This window comes from Saccopteryx leptura, chromosome 6 (genome assembly GCF_036850995.1).
Source record: "Saccopteryx leptura isolate mSacLep1 chromosome 6, mSacLep1_pri_phased_curated, whole genome shotgun sequence".
Classification (NCBI taxonomy): Eukaryota; Metazoa; Chordata; class Mammalia; order Chiroptera; family Emballonuridae; genus Saccopteryx; species Saccopteryx leptura.
The window spans coordinates 177,571,701-177,592,972 of NC_089508.1; the positions used below are offsets into that span (position 1 = coordinate 177,571,701).

The following is a 21,272-nucleotide window of genomic DNA, read 5'->3' on the forward strand; positions in this document are numbered from 1 at the left end:
AATCGCGTGTTGATCAGATCTGGGAAGATCATCAGAGACCATCCAGGGCAGGCGTCTCGGCCTCAGCACCACTGGCGTGTGGGGCCAGATAGCCCTTTGTTGTAGGGCCCCGTCCTGTGCACTGCAGGATCTTGGGCAGCATCTCTGGGGTCTCCCCACTAGATGTCACTTTCGGTTGGGACAACCGAAAAGGTCTCCAGATACTGCCTACCATGCCTTTGAAGGACTGAACCTCCCCTTGTTGAGAACCACCTCTGTGGTGCATTCCCCCATTCGCAGAGTGGAAAGTGAGGCCCCGGGAAAGAGATGACCTTCCCAGGGTTACAGCGAGTGTGGGAGTTGGCCAGGGACCAGGATCCTCACAGGTGGCATACTCAGGGACAGAGTGCCACTCCGCTGAGCTGTGCCGATGGCTGTGTTGGTTTTTCAGTTCTGGTTTTGGTTTTAGATTTTTTGTTTTAATGACAGCTTCACATCTGGCCCCGTTATCTCTTGCTTCCCCTATATAGTCCTTTTTAAAATTTTGTTTTGTTTTTCTTATTACATAACTGTAATAAAGTCGCAGCTGGAAAACCCAGAGCAGCAGAAAGAGAGGAGAGGCACGCTGCCCTCCACGGTGTGACCACTGCTCGCATTCCGGAGGGTTCCTTGCAGAGGTTTTTATTTCAGCATATTACTTTTCTCCTACATCTGTTTTTATTTTGTTTAGTTATAAGGGTAAGATTCACCGAGTTTGCAAAGAGCAGGCAGGATGAAGAGCCCCTGATCTGGAAGGAGTCTCCCTGAACTGCCGTTTCCAAAGCTTAGTCACTGAGGTGTGCTTGTCACGGTTCTTGCTGCGTCTGCAGACCCACTGGTCCTGTTCCTTACGGAATATTTATATTTCAGTTAACTTACTTTTTAACTTAAACTTCTTTTAAAGGAAACCTTTCTATCACTTCCATTGAAAACTCATTATTTCTTTTCACCCTTAGAGAGCAACCAGAATAATCAGTTCCACCGAAACGAGGCAAGGTGGTGGCGTTCCAGCCACTCCTGCCCGGGCCTCTGCACCCGAGGCCTGCCCCTGCTCTGTTAAAAACAGAGGTTGGCACATGGTGAAGAGGGATTAGGATGTGCGCTTAGGAAAGGTCGCACGTGGAGACTTTCTCACTGAAGTTGTCGGAAAGACTGATAGGAAACTGGAAAGGCGTCACTTGCTCACCGCCTGACTCACTAGTATGGAATACCATTTCCCTGTATCCCCAAATCCGTACTCTTTGGGAATTGCCAACCTTGGAAGACACTGACATGCACTTGGGGTGGGGGCTACCTTCTAGGCCAGCTTCTCGGCTGTAGATCTTTCCCAGTTGACCAAATATGATTCTAAATCAGAACAATAATTGTTTTTCCACCTTGACAATTCAGGGGTTGGGGGAGGTGTGGAGGTGAGACATAACCATATATAGCATTACACAGGTGAGGCACAGATTGCTGGGGAAGCCCACACACAGAGAAAGAATTAGATGACTGATTTGTTTAGCCGGGGCACAGAGCTCCTGGAAGGGACGGGTACACAGAGCAGGAGCACCTGAAGCAGACCTCACCTGAGCTCCCTCCCCCATACCTGGAGCTTCAGGTGAGGCCTTGGGAGCTACAGCTCATACATTCTATACAAAGAAGGGTTGTGGTAGGTGTGGGAAGCCTAAATTCTTGCCTGCTCCACAGGCCCTGTGTCCTTGGGCTTAACATCAGTATGCAGGAAACACGGACACTCACCATCCATGTGCATCCATATAAGGGAATGTTTAAAACAACCCGCTGAACTCTCCGGTTAGGCCCCGCCCCCCACGCCTTTCCTGCCAGAAAACCAGAGGGGATTCCTGTGGGGTCTCGACCTCCTAGTTTGCCAGCTCATTTCTCTGCACTTACTTGACAGAGAAAAACATGTGACGTTCATATCACTGTTATTTGTCTTTTTTGTTGCCTCAAAACTCAGAGCAAAATGCTGTTTAAGGAAATATTAAATTTTGTTAAATTTAGATTGCTTTGATGATGACCATTAGGAAAAGCAGCTGCAAATTGTACATTGTTTTCACCCAGAAACAGAGCCTGAAGGTGGAGTCTATTGTTCTCCGTGAACCTGACATGCCTAGGATCACATTGATCCTTTCTTTTTTTTTTTTTATAAATATGCATTGTAAATTTTTATGACATCCTCTAACCAAGAGAAATCAGTCCGCAGTGAAACCTCATGGACTAAGTCGGGAACGTGAGGATTTGTGGTATTGGATGGTCTATCAGTTTTAAGTGAAGAGAAACAGAAAAGGAAACTTTTAAGACTAAAAGAATCACCAAAATAAAATACTCCTTCCTTGAAGGAGTATCTGGAAGTGGGTTCCTGACCCTTTGCCTTTTGACCAAAAACCTTTTCACTTTTACTGGCTCTGTTGGCAAAGAGCTGTTTGCATTAGGGCTTGGTCCTTATTAAACCTCTAGTGCAGGCATCCCCAAACTACGGCCCCCTGAGGCCATTTATCCAGCCCCCCGCCACACTTCCGGAAGGGGCACCTCTTTCATTGGTGGTCAGTGAGAGGAGCACTTTCATTGGTGGTCAGTGGAGGCTGTATGTGGCAGCCCTCCAATGGTCTGAGGGACAGTGAACTGGCCCCCTGTGTAAAAAGTTTGGGGACCCCTGCTCTAGTGATCACTTCTCTCACAACCCCAGTGTGCTAGTGGTTGTCCTATCTAAACAATAGAGTAATTAGCATTACTGTGGTGCATGGCGGGTGTGGATGCATTAGAAAACCCACTCTGGTTGGATCCCAGTTCAAAAAGAAAAAGAAAAAAGAACCATAGAAGAGAAGTTTTATGAACTGAACAAATGCTGGTATTGCCTGCATATGATACGATATCAGGAATGTCTTTTAACTTTGGAACCACAACACTGAGGACGTCCTTGTTTTCAGGAGCTGTGTGTTGAAGTGGTTAAGGCTAAGAAATGCAATAGCTTTAACTTACTTTCAAGGGAGTCCAGAAACCGTTTTGGTTCAAAGCAGATATGGCTGTATGGTCACTGAGACTCTACCCCAAGGGTGTCAGGGTGTTCATTATTCTCTCAGGTGTTTTATTTCTTTATTTTTCATAACACAAACTTGAGGGAGAAGAAGGGAAACCACATGATGGAATCTGAAAAGTTAAGGGAAAAGGCCATGTGCAGACAAGATCATGATCTGTAAGAAGGAAAGTTAGGAGGGTTTGTTTTTTCCTGCTTGGCGGGGCCCCAGACCTTCTATCTAATTGCCTTTGAGACATCTTCTCCTGAATGTCCAGACATGAGGAATTCACGTTGCTCAGATCTGGTGTCAGCTCCCCCCTGCCTGCCCACCAGCGTGTCCTCTGACCCCGTGAATGGCACGGTATAGGTGTCATTTCCTGTCTGCTCACATCCAGTCTGTCACTGGGTCTCGGACGCCTGCCCCCTCCTCTCCTCCTTCTGCTGGTGGGGGAGATTTATTCTTGGTAACATATGCCCTTAGGTACTTCTGCCCTCATTTTTTAAACTTATAGAGTCATCTGCTAGAGCCCACTCCGCCACGACTCGTACCGCCCACCTATTTGAGTTACCAGCAGGAAGCGTCAGTTCAGATCAGGGAAAGGCACACGAAGCCCCGGAAGCCGGTCCAAATTAGCAAGAGGCCACGTGGGACCTGTGCCTGGCCCTCAAAGATCACCCAGAATCCCGCTGTTGGCCGCCCTCCTCCCATGGATCATGGTGGGAGACGTTACTGCTGCTTCCACGACTCTAAGATAATAATAATAATAATAATAATAATTAATAATAATGCCTTCTCCCTGGGCTCAATTTAAGAGGAATGTTTTCCAAACCAGACTCTCTGAGGGTTTCTATCTTTGCATTCTTGCTACGGTGGGGTTTACGAGCCAGTAAAGCATTAGGGGATAAATAAAATTGCAGAGCTGGTTTTCTGTGTAGCCGCTATAAATAGAGCTATAATCTGGTCGTGTCACTCTCCTGCTTAGAACTGACAGGTGTGTTCTTGCTGGACTTAAAATTCTTTTTTTCAAGCTCACCCAGCTTCCTGCCATCAAACCTTAAACCTGTCTGATCTTACACCTGTACTTTCTTCCTACTTTCCTGTTACCATGGAAGCCAAGGCCCCAGAGCAGCGATTTTCAACCTTTCTTACCTTATAGCACACAAAATTCTGCAGCACACCAAAAAAAAAATAATAATAAGTCTTTTGCTAACTTGACAAAAAAAATTGGTATAGTTTTGATTTATTCACACGGGGCAGCTATTGTTGTGTTGGCTGTTGTCATTTTTAAAATTCTAACTCCCAGCTTTAACCCACAAGGCCCGGAGAATTCAGCTATGCCTACCCCTCCAACCCTGGGTGACATAATTTTGTCATCCCTGCTGGAAACCATCGCCCTCCCCCCAAATATACACAAACCCTGACAAGATAGCATCCTGCTCGCCAGTGAGAGCGGAGGGGCTGAGCCTCCTGGAAACTGCCCAGTCGTCCTGACACTCTAGCACTGGTCTTCGTCCTGCTCTGGTGTCTGGGAGGCCGTTGAGATGCCCACGCACTTCCTCGGGACTGTGCGTAGAGCGAGGCGGAGAGGAGAGCGAGGCGGTAGGACAAGGCCTAGGGGCTAACTGTGTGGTGCTAACCAGTCAGCTGTTCGGTTTCCAGGCAGCAGGATAGAAGGAAGACTAGGGGGCCAGGGGGCAGGGAAGCGGGGGTGTCTTTGTTCCAGTTACAACTTAGACTTAATTCCACTTTTCCCCCAGTCCGGGAACTTGCTGATTTCACATTCCATTGATCTGCAATGCACACAGTCCCCTGGGGCCTTTGCTGTTGCCCTGGCCACCTCGCAGGCCCGGCGTCTCCCTCCCCACACCCTGCATTTGGGGGTGCCACTGGTGATTCTGAAGGAGGTGTGTTCTGGGGACAGGGTCCGCCAGGCCTAATAATGACAAGTAGGGGAAATAGCTGGTGAGGACAGTTACCACGCAGCAGGTTCTAATTGGCCACTTAGAGCTTTAAAATCAGCATTCCCAACTTGAGACTTGCTATGAGCACAGAGGACTCCTCGTGCTTTTGTGCTTCTCAAGGAAGATCTATGTCCCATCCGGGGCTGTCAAACTCAGCAAGTGCTGCAGAGTGAAAGAGCAAAGGCAGGCTGGTTTTAGGAGGGAGGACAGTCTAGGTCTGCAGCCCTGCCAGCCGCCCCCTGCCCTACAAACCCCAGCCAAGGATTTCCTGCTGTTTGACATCAGCGATCCTATCTGTGATCTTATCTGCCCTCTGATTGCGGTGCACCTTTCCTGCCCGACCTCCCGGCCTGTCTCAGAGCCATCCCTGCGTCACTCCCAGCCCTGTATTCAGCCCACACTTGACCAAATGCCTGTTCTCCGTAAGCAACTTGATGTGATCTCTCCCAACTCCCAATCTCCAGAGCCCCTGGCAAGTATGCAACTTCTGTTGCACCTAAAACCCACTGTTTTGTTCCCCAGTCACAGATGCTCTTGGCTGTCTGCCCCACGAGATGGTGAACTTCATTGAAATCTAGTTTTTCCACTCTTACCCATCACCGTGTTTCCTGCAGCGTCCGGGCCCCTCTCGAGCCCAGGGACCCACTCCCCAGGCTTGGCGGGGCCCCAGACCTTCTATCTAATTGCCTTTTAGACATCTTCTCCTGAATGTCCAGACATGAGAAATTCATGTAGTGATCTATGTCAGCTGCCCCCTGCCTGCCCACCAGCGTGTCCTCTGACCCCGTGAATGGCACAGCATAGGTGTCATTTCCTGTCTGCTCTCACGTCCAGTCTGTCACTGGGTCTCGGACGCCTGCCCCTCCTCTCCGTTTCCTTTGCCACTACCCCAGGCGCAGCAGTCTCTTGCTTGGACTATTCCAACACCCTTTTTACTCTTCCCTAATCCTGTCTCTCTAGCAGCCAGAAGGTGAAATTGCAGATCTGATTAGGCCATTTCCTTCATGAAGACCATCAAGTTATTGTCCAAACACTGAAACGAGGCTTACAAGACCCTTTCCGGCCTGCCACCTGCTCACCCCTTCTTCCTTGTCTCCTGTCACCGCCTCCCAGCCCCGAAAGCTGCTGTTGGCCCCTCACCCACCCACCCTCGTCCCTCTCACTTTGGGGCCTTTGCAGGTGCTGCTCCCCCCACCTGTCCAACACACACTCCTGGCTCAGGTCTCAGCTTAGCATTTCTTTCTCCAGAAAGCCTTCCCTAGCCTCTTCCCGCAAGTCTGGACCGGTTGTCCCTCGTGTGTTCCCAAAGCCCCCATGCGCACCCCATTTGTAGCACTCACGAGAACTGCCCAGCTGTACTCGTTGCCTCCTCATCTTGGTAAGGAGCATGCCTCAGGCCCGCCTCACTTCCTGTTGTAGCTCCAGCATTTTGCAGAGAGACGTGTGCAATGGACGGATGCCTACTATTTGTTGAATGATTAAGTGACTGAATGAAGGAAAGAAGGAATGACTGAGTTCATTTCTGCTCAGGATATATCCTCGTCAGAATTTGCACCTCCCCGTTTGACCTCTAGGTAGTATTGTACCCATGTTCTCTATAGCCCTCTTGTTGACCTCTCCTGTCAGATAAAATGTGAGTCCTGAGTATGGCTGGGCCTTCCGAGAAGACGCGCTCTCAGTCAGAAGCCCTGCTCTGATTCTCTGTGGAAGCACAGACTTCGGAACCCCGGGCTTGGGCTAGATTAGACAGCTCAGCCTGCAGATTGTTTGGTGGAAGACCTGAACGAACGAGGGCTCTGATCAGCTTTCAAAAAGAAAAAGGCGTAGAAGGCTCCCAGGGCGGAATTTGAATAAGTCTTTGTGGAATGGATAAAAGTGAGGGGAGAATTTTTGTTTGAGGGGAACATATAGGTATAAATTTGACCACATAAATGGTCTAGTCATAATCACACCCGCAGATCTTCAAAACTTTGCTGCCTGCAAATAAATTGTTTACACAGGCCCTGGCCGGTTTGCTCAGTGGTAGAGCGTCGGCCTGGTGTACAGGAGTCCCGGGTTCAATTCCCGGCCGGGGCACACAGGAGAAGTGCCCATCTGCTTCTCCACCCCTCCCCCCCTCCTTCCTCTCTGTCTCTCTCTTCCCCTCCTGCAGCCAAGGCTCCACTGGAGCAAAGTTTGTCCGCGCGCTGAGGATGGCTCCATGGCCTCTGCCTCAGGCACTAGAATGGCTCTGATTGCGGCGGAGTGACACCCCAGGATGGGCAGAGCATCACCCCCTGGTGGGCATGCCGGGTGGATCCCGGTCGGGTGCATGCGGGAGTCTGTCTGACTGCCTCCCCATTTCCAGCTTCGGAAAAATACAAAAAAAAAAAATTGTTTACACAAATTTGGAGTAGAGGTTACCTGTGGGAGTTGGGGAACAGAGGTGTCAGTAACTTCCTGTTTCTTTGGCTAAAAGATGACTCAAGACTCTTTTCATTCTTCAGACAGCATAGATATGTTACACATTTTTAAGAATGTTAGCTATTAGGACCAAACACCCAGCCAGTGAAGGATGAGGGGATATACTCCTGTCAGATATGCATAAGGTAAAAAAAAGTTTTTCGGGTGATAATTTTTAAAGTAATTTTCTCCTGTTTCTGTTTTTGATACTTTTACCCTTTTTCATCATGTGTATGTAAAATGGGGGAGGGCGATACTTCAAGCATCCCGAGGCCTCAGCTGCACGGCTGCCCTGGTAAAGCGATGGGGCTGCAGGGAGGTGGCCCCGGTCTCAGTGGCGGCCCCTCTGCTTCCTCACTGCTGTGTGGACCTGGCGGGGAATGCCAGGAATTTCACCTTCCCGAGAGCCTCCCTGTCCTTGCCTGTAGGATGGGGACCATAAGAGCTACCTCACAGGATGTTCTGGGGTATAAAGCAGACAATGGGTACAACGTGGCATGTCTTGCTCAGTAAATACTCATTTCCTCTCCCTCCCTGGGGAATGAGGCGATCATGTCGTTATAGATTCTCAGCTCCAGGGAGAATCTATAAACCCTGAGAGACTGTTTAATCCAACCTCTTCATTCTGTTCCCTTGAAATTGTTCTTAATTGCACCTGAAAGCAAATCAAATCATCTAGATGAGCTGATGATGGACAACATTCTTCTTGGATCACTGCATTTCTACCCACCTGCCTCCCAGGCTCCAGGCTCCTGTTTCAGGTTCCTCTGAATATTTTCATAATACTTCAGATGAGGCTGATCCCTGTGTCCCTTTTTTTTTTTTTAGTGAGCTAAGGGGAGGCAGAGACAGACTACCCCGTGCACCCTGACCAGGATCCACGTGGCAAGCCTACTAGGGGGCTATGCTCTGCCCATCTGAGGCCATTGCTCTGTTGCAACCAGAGCCCTTTTTTTAGCACCTGAAGTGGAGGTCATGGAGCCGTCCTCAGCACCCGGGGCCAACTCGCTCTAATCAAGCTATGGCTACAGGAGGGGAGGGGAAGAGAGAGAGAGAAGTGAAAAGGGGAGAGGGGGAGAAGCAATGGGCATTTCTCCTATGTGCACTGACTGGGAATCAAACCCAGGACTTCCACACAAACTGGGCCAATGCTCTACCACTGAGCCAACTGGCCAGGGCCTACCCCCATGTCTTAATTAGCCACTTCAGGTAACACTTATTGACTCCCTAGTTGAAAGATGAGATTTTTAGTTCATTTGCATTTCTCTCCTCTCTTCCTCTCATTATTATTTTATTTATTTATTTATTTATTTATTTTTGTATTTTTCTGAAGCTGGAAACGGGGAGAGACAGACAGACTCCCGCATGCGCCCGACCAGGATCCACCCGGCACGCCCACCAGGGGCGATGCTCTGCCCACCAGGGGGCAATGCTCTGCCCCTCCGGGGCGTCGCTCTGTCGCGACCAGAACCACTCTAGCACCTGGGGCAGAGGCCAAGGAGCCATCCCCAGCGCCCGGGCCATCTTTGCTCCAATGGAGCCTCGGCTGCGGGAGGGGAAGAGAGAGACAGAGAGGAAGGAGGGGGGGTGGAGAAGCAAATGGGCGCCTCTCCTATGTGCCCTGGCCGGGAATCGAACCCGGGTCCCCTGCACGCCAGGCCAACGCTCTACCGCTGAGCCAACCAGCCAGGGCCTCTCTCATTTTATTATAATATTTATTGCTTGTGTTGTTTTCCCTTGTAATCAGAGATAACACACTTATATTGTACCTCAGTTGCTTCTTTGAATAACATTATTTACTGTCCGGACTCCTTTCCATGGAAGGCGGGAAACGAACACTCCCGATACTTCGTCTCTTACATTTACTTTTTATATCATCCCAGCTGTACTTTTTGTAACGTTTGTATTTTGTCCCATACTTGTCATTTGTCAATTATAGCCTAAACAAAACAAAAACATAACTATTTACAGTATTAAACCTGTGCAAATATTGCTACAAATATTCCTTGCTGGATCACATGGCACGCTAGGATTCCTTCCCTCTGATTCCAGCATCAGGACCCCAAGAGCTCCTTATTTTAGAGTTGAGAATTAGTTATTTCGCCAGAGGTTGCTTTTTTTTTAAGTAACGTAGGTTTAATGTAGAAAATCGAGTAAATACATACAAGTAGGAAAAAAACGAGGAAGAAGGATGAGAAGGATAGAAAACTTAAAATACTTGGAAATCTCATTACATGGAGCGTTCCTTAGCAATGCCTCACATAGTTCATAAGGAATAACCAGTAACATCAAAGAGGAAATACTCCCCTTAGTGATAAGGGGAAACATCTGGGCCTGTGTAAAAAATAGGAGAGATTCTCAATTTCTTTACCTAGTGCAGACATTCAACTTTGATTCCACGCACTGATTGAGCATTTACCAGTTATTAGGCACTGTGCTCACTATTGGGAATAAAATATGGTCAGAAATGGGCATGGTCCCTACCTTCATGAAGGTTACATTCCAGTAGGGGGAGGTAGACATTAATCAAATAGTGACCCATGGGCACATAGCATACAGATTGAGCTCAAATGCCGAACAGGAAAAGTGGGTTCTTTAGGACACAAAGCAAAGGACCTGCATAGTCAGGGAGGTATTGAGGGGGTCAAGGAAGTCTTCCTGGAAGGAAGGATGCTTGAATTAAGAGTTGAAAGAAGAATGGGAATTAACTAAGCAAGGGCAGGTGAGGGAAAGAGGTAGATTAGAGAGCCTTCCAGAGAGAGAGAGGGTGTAAATTCTGTGATGGGCACACAGACGGTGCATTCAAATAACAAAGGCCGCCCTGGCTGGAGCAGGAAGCGCCCAGCCGAGTGGGGAAGGAACGGCCTCGGAACGCCCTCGCTGTGGACTTCACAGGCCAGCGGCTGGGCGGGCTCCTGGGCAAAGTCGAAGGCCAAGTGTGGATCCTTTAAGACTGAGATTGGACAAGAGGGAGGTCAGCCATTAGCATGGGCATCCACAATGGAAGCTTGTTCAGATCCCTGACTTAGGCCTTTTGTGTGTTCTGAACCAAACTGGGCATTTCTGTCAGTCGCAATGGCCTCAGCAAACAAACGCCAAATACCTTCCACAAAAGGTGTTGCCGAGTACGCAGCCACCTCATCATGCAAACGGCCACGTAGCTCATCCTCTGGGAGCTCCTGGGAAAATGCCTTCCCACCTTCCCTAGGAAGCCACGGCCTTCTCTCTTTCTTCACCTTCATCCACAAATGGCATTACAAGGTAGAGACACACAGGAAGCCAGCATGAAGCACCCCCCGCCAAGAACCTTTGGAGTCCTGCAGGCAAGCTCAGGGTGGTGGTGGGTGCACATGGGGGGGGGTAAGTGGAACACTCCTGTCTCCCCAAAGAAATCTGAGCTGGAAGCTTGCTGTATAAAGTGAATAAATCAGCAACACTGCTCTTATTGTGGATGCCCGGAGCCTCCTTCCCCTTTCTCCATCCCCTAACTCTCTCCCAAGATCTATTTTACTCACCAAACAAAAAGTTGATAGTTCGTGCAATAGGCAACTTAATCTGCTAACAAGACGTTTCCTGGATCAAATTAAATTCTGGAAGAAAATAAGAAAGATAAGAAAATTTTGCAGTGGGGTTATGTGTACCAATCCTCTGCTTGAAATATTTCAGTAGTTCCTCATCGCCCTTCACATAAAATCCAGGCTTCATATCATGCCTATGAGGCCCCACATGAACTAGTGCCTCCCTACCGTTAGGGCCTCAAACTGTACTATGATTCTTTGTATCACTGTACTTTCTGCCCCAGGCCCTTTGCACTGGAACGTTCTTACTTCATATCTATGTGGTTGACTCCCTCACTTCATTCTATTCTTTCTTTAAATGACTTCCCTTGAAAGACTTTTCCTAACCCTTCTCTCAAGTGGCTCCTTCCCCTTTCCCAGTCATTCTAGCTTTTTACCCAATTGTGTTTTTATCAATATCTGAAATTTCCTGATTTATATACTTGTTTTTATCTGCCTCTATGAACTAGACTGTAAATTCCATGAGTGCAAAGATCTTGTCTAACTTGTTCGACATCATATCTGCAAAGCCTAGAACAGTGCCTGGTGTTCAATGCGTACTCGTTGGATGAATGGCTATAATAGTATTTTTGTACTTGGAAGATAGTCATATGGATAAATACATTCATTTATTCATCTAAGAAACATAAGGGATAACAAATATTCATTTAATAAATATTTAGTGAGAAACTAATCTGTCCTAGGCACCAGGAATAGGAATCAAACATAGAGACAACATTCCGTCTACGGCCATACCACCCTGAACGCGCCCGATCTCATCTGATCTCGGAAGCTAAGCAGGGTTGGGCCTGGTTAGTACTTGGATGGGAGACAACACTCCTTCCCTTAAGGAGATCAGAAAGATGTGGAATCAGGAGACATGAGGACTGGTTGGTGATGGGAAGGGAAGAAAAGACTGAAAATGAGCCCCAGGTTTTAGGCTCCAGCAGATAAGGAGATGATGGTGCCATCCTTTGAGCAAGGGAACCCAGGTGACAGGGGAGGAGGAAGTCTGCTTTAGACATGCTGAGTGGTGGCATATCCAGGTGGCCCAGCAAAGACTTGGGTCTCTGAGCCTGGAACCTGAGAAAGAAGTCTGGCTGGAAACAGGGCTGATGACTCCAAGGTGATGCTTGTCGTCATGGGAGCAGGTGAGACAAACCAGGTAGAATAAACTAAGCAAAAAAATAAAGCAAGACCTTGGAGGAAACCAACATTTAAGGGGTGGTTAGAAGTCAGACCTGCCAAGAAGTCTAAAAAGGAGAAGCCAAAGTGATGGAAAGCTGTGGAACTCATTGTCGTGGTGCTGAGGGAGGACAGTGCCCAACTCCTTAGATGTCGTGAGACGAGGACTGAAGTTGGTGGCGGAGCAGTTCTCAGTAACCTTGGCCAGAGCCATTGCCATGGTGTGATATAGCTGAGCGTGGTATTTCCGTTTGTCGTGGGGGGAGTAAAGACTGGGGAATGGAGAGAGAGGGGTGCAGAGCTCTTGTGAGATGTTTGACCCTGGAAGGAGAAGAGAGAGCAGGGTGGCTACAGAGATTGGCTACAGAAGCACGTTCAGGGATACTCCAAAGAGCAGAGGCAAGAGCGTGCTTTGCACACGCCTGGGAGGCAGCCTCGGCTTAATACAGAGTCAGATTTTCTCACCATTAGTCTGGTTCACAAATGAATTGGGCTCCCTCCCGATGTCCTGGGCTCTTGATGACTGGAGGTTTTGAAGAGTAGCCTGAATGTCATATTAAAAAGGAAGTTAAGTCAATATCTAGGCTTCTGTCATAAGAAACTAGAGAAAGAAAAGCAAATGAACCCCAAAGCAAGCAGAAGGAAGGACATAAGACAAGAAATGAAATCAGTGTCATTGAAAACAAAAACTATAAAGAAATGTGAAGGAAACTAGAAGGTGATTCTTTGGGGGGGGAAATCCATGAAATTGATAAACTTTGCCTGACCAGGCAGTGGCGCAGTGGATAGAGCGTTGGACTGGGATGCCGAGGACCCAGGTTCGAGACCCCGAGGTTGCCAGCTTGAGCACGGGCTCATCTGGTTTGAGCAAGGCTCACCAGCTTGAGCTCAAGGTCGCTGGCTCCAGCAAGGGGTCACTTGGTCTGCTGTAGCCCTCCAGCCTCAGTCAAGGCACATATGAGAAATCAATCGATGAACAACTAAGGAACCGCAATGAAGAATTGATGTTTCTCATATCTCTCCCTTCCTGTCTATCTGTTCCTATCTGTCCCTCTCTCTGACTCTCTCTCTGTCTCTGCCAAAAAAAAAAGAAATTGATAAACTTCTAGCTAGACTGGCTGAAGGAAAAAAGAGAATACGCAAATTTCCATTATCAGGAATGAAGTTACATTACTGCAGATCCCACAGACATCAAAAAGATAATAAAGGTGTACTGCAAACAAATCTTTGTCCATAAATTAAACTTAGATAAAAGGAGTAAGTCCTTGAGACACACTCCCCCAAAAACTCACTCAGAAAAGTCGATAACCTGAATAGTCCTATAACTAATCAATTCTATACCTAGTCTAAAAAGAAAGAAGCTTCCAACAAAGAAAACATCAGATGCAGATGTTTTTACTTGTGAATTCTACCAAACACTTAGGGAAGAAATAGTATCAATTCTGCACAGTCTCCAGAAAATAGAAAGGGGGGATCACTTCCCAACTTACCATATGAGGTCAGCAGCACCCTAACATCCAAACCAAAGACATTTGAAAAGAAATATGCAAATAATGTCCCTAATAAATATAAAGATTCTCAGCAGAACATTCGCAAATAAAACCCAGCAGTGCTTGAAAAGGCTAATGCATCACAACCAAGTGAAGTTTATCCCAAGAATACAAGACTGGTTCATCATTCGAAAATCAATCAGTATGACTCACCTGAATGATCAGTTAGCCAAGTTTTCAGATTAGACGATAAATCAAAGGATTCTAATAATGATGAAAACCAGGTTATTTGATTCACTGGTTAGGGGGAGAAACAGCTTAAGAAAGGGGGGAGGTTTCTCCTCTGGCTCAGGACCTGGGTTCCGGTCCTTCTCGCACTGGTTGGTGTCTGGTATGGAGAAAACCAGCCAGACGTGAGCCTTTACACAGAAGCATCCTGGATAAAGGAATTGGAGGGGTGGCCCAACTAGCTACTTCGAGCCCACATGCCTCGCAATTAAGCAGGCAAACATAGCCTGGGGCCGTCATCTCTGCTTGATCCCGCTGTCACTCATTCGAATTCTTCAACTAATTCCTTCCAAGACTATAATGAAAATGTGCTGCACACTCATTATGTGCCAGAGAGTTTGCTGTGAGGTTGTGCATTCTCTCACTCAGTCCTCACAGCAGCCCAGTAAAATAGGTACTGTTCTCATCTCCATTTTGCAGATAGATAATTAGGCTCAGAGAGGTTAAGCAACTTGTCAAGATCCCACAGCTAGCAAGTTGAAATGCCAGGATTTGAACCCAGGTCTGGCTGACTCCGGTGCTCAAATTTTTAGGAATGAAAATTCTTCCTGGTTTAAAATGAAAATTCTTTTTTTCTTTCTTTCTCTCCATCTCTGCTTGCAGTCTCAGGAGGAAGTCTGTGATTTGCTCCATGCTGCACCCTTCCAAAATATCTTACCAAGAGTCTTCATCAAAGGTAAGAAACCACTAACAGCAGCTAAATAGCCAGTCTGATTTTGAACTTCATGGTCACTTAATCCCAATAAACCCAGATCTCCAGTCCAGAAGGGATAAGGTCAAGGCTTTGGGCAGCTAGGGAATAGTTACAGAATGACAGAATTGAACATGATATTCCAGGCCTTGTTTCTTCATCCTTCTAGAACATCCCTAGTCTCTTGCCATCAGCCTTGGTTTAAGTCCTTTGAGTGATGGGGAACTCATCACCCATGAGGTAGATGATTCTATTGTTGGACAGAAAGACTAGAATATTTTTCCTTGTAGTGAGTCCTGACCACACTTGCCAGATCCAAAGAGAATAGTTCTACACACTCCATTCACGTTTTGGAGCGCAAATACTTCACCGGGTCCTCTGAGAGCGGTCCCTTCCCCAGTGCCTGAATCTCATCTCTGCCGACCGCTCCTTTGACAGAGGGGGAGCGCCTGGAGGTCCGGATGAAACGCCTGGAAGCCAAGTACGCCCCGCTGCACCTGGTCCCGCTGATAGAACGGCTGGGGACCCCTCAGGTACGGCCCTTCTGTCATGGCCTGAGAACCGAAAGGAGCTTCAGAGGGAGAGGGTTTGGTGGGGAAACTGAGGCCCGGAGAGAGGAAGAGAGTGTCTAGCCACGAAGCCTGTCAGTGGCAGGGCAGGTCTAGAATGAGATCTGCTGGCCCTCAGGCCTGAGCTCTCCCTTCCGCACCGTGTCCTCTCTCCTGCCAAGAAAGAAGGAAGTCAGGCAGGTATCTGCGCTGCCCCGGTTAGGTGTCAGGAATTCTGCTGCATTGTCTCTCGGAATTAAAGTTCCACACACCCTGTGAGCCAGCAGTTCACATCTGGATACCTTTGCTAGACACACGCTTCTAAGAACACCAGGTGTTTACTGTCACATTGTTTGTTAAAGCAAAAGCTGGAAACAACTTAAATGTCAATCAGTACAGAGTTAACTAAATCAAAGGTAGTAAAGTCATCCAAGTGCTGAGCCCTTGTTCTATAATAATGGAAAGGAACAGTCAGATCTGGGTGCATCAAGAGTACAACGGTCATAAGCACACAGAGGGGAATAAAGCAGCTTACACTATAGTTCACATAGTCTGAGGCCATTTGTATTTTTTTCAAAACACACACCGCAAAAACCATGTAAGCAAAACTTTTCCTAGAAAACGATACCCAGTTAGTTCAAAGTGGTGGCAACCCCTGGAGATGAGAGACAGAGATGGGGGGGAGGGACAGATCAAAGAAGACTTCAGCTTCATGTGTGATGTTCTAATATTAGCAAAGGTGAGTGAGCCCATGTGTGAATTCTGTAACTAAAACTAATTTTACAGAGCAGTCCTCCTGTGAATATGGAGATGAGTAAGACAGGACCCCTGGCCTTCAGAGAACTCACGGACTATGCAGGGGGTCAGGAAAGAAGAAAACTGGGGAGAAACACAACAAAACCCATGTGCTGTCTCCTCTCAAGCTGATTTAAGCAATCTGCATCTTTTTTTGTGGGGGGGGGGGCGGGAAATTCAGGAAGAAGAGAAACAGGGCATTCTGGGGAGACAAGCCAAGGTGGTTTATTCTGTTCGCCAAGGCTTACTGTTAAAGGTTAGGGATTCACATCCCTCTCGGACTCGCATTCCTATGGTCCTCTGTCCTGTTGTCACAAAAGCTCGAGTCTGAAGACTCACATCCTTGGCAGAGGGCAGAAGGCGGCCTCTTCTCTCGAAGAAACATGGCAAGTATTCGAAGCACACGGCAGAGCGTGATCTGCCCAGATGTCACCCTGACGAGCCAGACCCCCTGCATGCCACCCCCTCCCACTGCAGACAAGACTAGACGTTCAGCGGGTAGGGCCCTCTCAGTCACCCCGGAGAGAATTCACATGCTGTGGAGGGCGCACGCTTCCTTCTCCGGCCTTCAGGGGCTAAACAGAGGCGATCCTCCGAAGATTTCCTTTTAGGGAGAAGTCCCCCAAGCCAGCAGCATCTCAGTGTTGTCTGCCCCCCTGCTGGTGTCATCCTACAAGAATCTGGCCCCTCGCACCCAGGCTTTGGCATGTGTTTCCACTTAGAAGGCTGGATTCCTTCCCTCTTCTGGTCAACACCATTTCCTTGCGACCGATAGAAATCTCAATTTGTCAAACGCTAAGGATTGGATAAACAAAAGCCTAGACGGTTTGCGGGAGAGGAAATGCCAGTTTCATAAATCTGCCTGCCCTCAAGGAATAGTCCAAAACGTTAGTCGTCCTGTGGACCAAAGAAAAGTTAACCAAGTAGGAACTTCCAAGCTAGCTGGGGTTCAGGAGACTCACAGAATCCAGGGTGGGGCAAAAGTAGGTTTACAGTTGTGAGTAGGCGAAACAAAATTTATTCTTGTACTAATTATTAGTCATTGTTGATTAATTATAATTAATCATTATAATTATTTGCAATACGAACAATTGTAAACCTACTTTTGCCCCACTCTGTATCTAGCTCAGTGACAGAGTGATTCTGCTACATATTTAAAGTCGAGAGGTTTTGATACTCGTGTATTATTTGCGTTTGTTTCTGGGACAAATTGAGGTGACCTGATTTGTCGGCCGGTGCTCTCAAGAACACTCTGGCATGTGGTCAAAAGACAGTTGCCCTTGTCCTAGCCTCCCCCTTGAATTGTCATATAACCTAATGCTATACATTAGTTAATGTCAAGTATTAACTGACATTAATTTCTCAGTCTTTGTTTTCCTGTCTATGAAATGGACCAATAGCTGTCTTGTCTTCCTTGGCTGAGCTGCCTTACGTGATCATTACAATGAACAAATAAGTAAAAGACTCCTAAAAATACCCAGAATTCTAGTTTTGAAAGGAATATTGAAATACTGTTCTCCAAAAGTCACTAGATGTCATCAAAGGACTCTATGTAGAACTGGACCTCCATGTGGTTTCACAGATGCTTTTTCTGTTCCCTTGTTAACTCAGAAAAGAACGGCAGAGAGAGAAATCCCCCACTGAGTGGGGCAAAGAAGTGGGTAGCATTTATGTTAAACACAATACATACATGTCACCAAGCCACAAATTGGGGGACATCCACAGCACATAGTCTATAATATACTTTTCAGAGCCAAGAGAAAATGGCAGGTGTACCAAAACAAACAAAGCACATGAAAGAAAACTAACAACATAAAAACATATATAAATGCCAATCAACATCAGAGAAAGTGTTCAGCCTTCCCAGTAATCAGTGAGATGTAAATGAAGAGAACAGGGTGCTACAACTTTTCATCTCCTGAGTCAGCAAAGAACTTCGCTTAATGGCGATAGAGTGCCGGCGAGGGTACAAGGCAAAGACTTCCCACAGGTAGGGATACAGTGGCCCGGCTGGCTGGAGACTCGGTGCCACTCTGCAACAAAAGCCTTTTATATAGTTACACTCTACGGGTGAGTAGCTCTACTTCTAGGACTTTATCCTAATAACAAGCATTAAGCTCAACCAGTGTTCTGTGAAAGGCTGATTGTTTAGGAATTATCTGTAACCGTGAGCACTTGTAAACAATTTAAAATAACCAGCAAGAATAGAAGACTAAATAAATGATGATCAGTCAGTGGCCATTTTATGTAGCCATTAAAAAAAAATCATGTTACAAAAAAAGAAACTCATTTTACTGAAAATATTGAAGGACACCTTTTTTTAGAGAAAAAAAAGCAATACAGATAATATCATCCAAATTTTGTTAAACATAGATATGTGATATATAGATATATATATATACACACACACACACACAAACAGTACATCAATATCTTAAGAAAACTCATCTCTGGGTAATAGGGTTTATGGGAAAATTTTATTTTCTTACATTTTAATTTTTTCCAGATTTTACCCAGTGACCAGGCATTACTCTCACAGATCACAGGAAAAACTATAAGGGTAAACACTTTTTCAAGGACAGGAACAAAGCCCCTAACCATTTCAGTCAAGGCCCCTTTGGGTGACTGGAGTGGGTGGGGAGGTGAGGGTCACCACAATTCCGTCTGCAGATTTATAAACCCCTTTGCTAATTTGTAAATCCCCCCACAATCATCACGCCCTGAGGATTGATTTGGACTAACCAAATGCACCGGAGATTAATTAGTAATTCAGAACCTCTGTATTAACTTATGAAAGAGAATTTCACAATTCCAGAACAAACATAGGTCCTTTATTTATTTACTGAGCATCTTCCTTGTTCTGGGCACCCTCTTTCTGAAGTGAAGAACCGAATACCAGCCAGATAGAGAGTCTCTAGGTCAGAACAGAACCGGGCACCAGAATTTTGTCAGAGATCTTTCCCGTTCACTGTGGCAACTCGAGTGGTCCCTTCTCTGCTCGCGAGCTGTTTCTGCCCACGGAGTCAGGATGAGCCGCCTTGAGTCAGGGCTCCCTCTCCTTCCTGTTGAAAGCGCACGTGCTGAAACTCCTCTTACCGATTCCCGCTTTTTCTCCTGGGTATCACTCAGCTCACAGTTGTCATGACAACTGCACTCCTGGCCCAGATTCCTAACAGGCTCCAGCAGTGGTGTTTCCTGATTGAGTTCCCTCCACAGATGGAGGGGCTTGTCCTCTTTCTGGGGGCTCCCAGCTGAGAGCTTGCATCTAGAAAACAGGCAGGGTCCCTGTAAAATGACCAACCCCGTGGGTGCCCTGTGGACCTTTTGGTCCTAGAAGCCACTCTCTTTAGCTTTGTCCCTAGATTTGGAAAACTTCCTTTGACCATAGATTTTACTGTCTGTCGATCTCACTTGGCACGTGGCTTTTGAGACCTCTACCCCAGATGTTCTAATTCACTACGCAGACAGTAATGCGTTTTCACGTGCCTGTCTAGCCGGCTGACGCTTAGAGGTGCAGTAACCAGACGCCAGATGAGAAGCCAGTTTAAACTATTAATAGAGATCATTTACAGTGGTCAGAGAACGTCTAATTGGAGGAAATAATTCTATAAATTCGGTGGTGAATTTTTAAGAGGAACATATGCTCATTGTAACACATTCAACTGCACAGAAGTATTGAAAGTAGAGAGTGAAAAGCTCACCCATGTCTCCAAGCCCATCTGCTTCCACAACTGATGTTAATCCTTCTAAAATGTTTTACACATGCCCCACGTGTAGCTGTGTGTGTCTGTCTGTGGGATTGTGTGCGACAGATGTCTTGTACTGCAGTGTGCTCTGTTTACTTAACTATTTAACCCACAGATCTACCAGGATGCAGATCCTTGCTTTCCCACTCACTGGCTGCCTCCCTGAACCTTGGTTTCTTCATCTGTAAAATGGGGATAATAATACGTAGTACCTCTACTTCCCAGGGTTAGTGTAAGGAATAAATGGAGTCAGTGCTTACCAAGTGCTTCGAACAGGGCCTGGTGTGTTATACACAGTCAGTGAGTATGAGCTAGTAGTTGTAATAGCACAGTCGTAGCAACAATACTCAGTAGGATCACCTCAGTATTTTCAGTGTCTTCCTAGCAGTTCATTCGCTACAGGGGAATGGCAAAATTCTTTAAAACTGTTCCTCTATCGATGGCTCCTAGACTTTGGTTACCCCAAGACTGCCCTGCTACTGCCCTCAGGGTTATAAAATGAGCGCCCTGCCCTGGGTAAGACATCAGTCCTGGTGAACAAAGTCCAGGTGCAGCCAGCTCCGGGGTGTGGGGGTCTCTGGTGAGGGGTGGAAGACAGCGTGAGATGTGGATGGAAGGTTCGCATACCCTTCTCTTCCCAGCAAATCGCCATCGCTCGGGAGGGTGACCTGCTGACCAAGGAGCGGCTGTGCTGTGGCCTGTCCATGTTCGAGGTCATTCTCACCCGCATTCGGAGCTACCTGCAGGACCCCATCTGGCGGGGCCCGCCGCCCACCAACGGCGTCATGCACGTCGACGAGTGCGTGGAGTTCCACCGGCTGTGGAGTGCCATGCAGTTCGTCTACTGCATCCCTGTGGGGACCAACGAGTTCACAGCTGAGTGAGTACCCCCGGGGGAGGCAGGGCCACCGCCCACCTGCTGTCCTCCCAAGAGGCGTCGGCAGCCAGGGACGGGGCTGCCCAGTGACAGTTGGTTGAACACATGCTGTGTGTTGGCTGCTGTGTTAGGTGCTAGACCTCCACCAGGGCTGAGCAAAATCCGACGGTTCCCGGCCTTGCGGGGATGACGGGGTCTATGGAGAAACAGAAGGCACGTGGAATAAGACAGCTCCACAGCAAGGGCAGGAAGGGCGACAGCTGCCTGAGGGGAGAGAGAAGTGGGTTATCTGATGGCGCAGTGGATAAAGCGTCGACCTGGAAATGCTAAGGTCGCCGGTTCGAAACCCTGGGCTTGCCTGGTCAAGACACATATGGGAGTTGATACTTCCAGCTCCTCCTCCCTTCTCTCTCTCTGTCTCTCCTCTCTCTCTCTCTCTCTCTCTCTCTCTCTCTGTCTCTCCCTCTCCTCTCTAAAATGAATAAATAATAATAATAAAAAAAGAATGCAATAGACAGTCTAGAACTGAGCCTTGAACATTGCTGGGATTGCAGTCTTAAAGGGGACATTCCAGGAAAGGCAGCGCATAGCTGGAGGCAGAAATGAAGCCTGAAGAGTGTGCACATGGGGGACTTTGGATTTCATGGGTCCCTA

At 47.4% G+C, this 21,272-nt stretch overlaps 1 protein-coding gene and 1 pseudogene across 3 annotated transcripts in view; both read left to right on the forward strand.

The window, feature by feature from the left end:
* The window catches only part of CYFIP2 (cytoplasmic FMR1 interacting protein 2), a 116,679-nt gene that overhangs the window by 90,572 nt on the left and 4,835 nt on the right, over positions 1–21,272 (forward strand). For all 3 annotated transcript variants that reach the window (XM_066344486.1, XM_066344483.1, XM_066344485.1), the window contains 3 exons: positions 14,565–14,637; positions 15,091–15,185; positions 20,383–20,621. In XM_066344486.1, coding sequence (XP_066200583.1) covers positions 14,565–14,637; positions 15,091–15,185; positions 20,383–20,621 — 407 coding nt within the window. The remainder of the gene's footprint in view (positions 1–14,564; positions 14,638–15,090; positions 15,186–20,382; positions 20,622–21,272) is intronic.
* LOC136377719 (5S ribosomal RNA) lies at positions 11,741–11,870 on the forward strand (annotated as a pseudogene).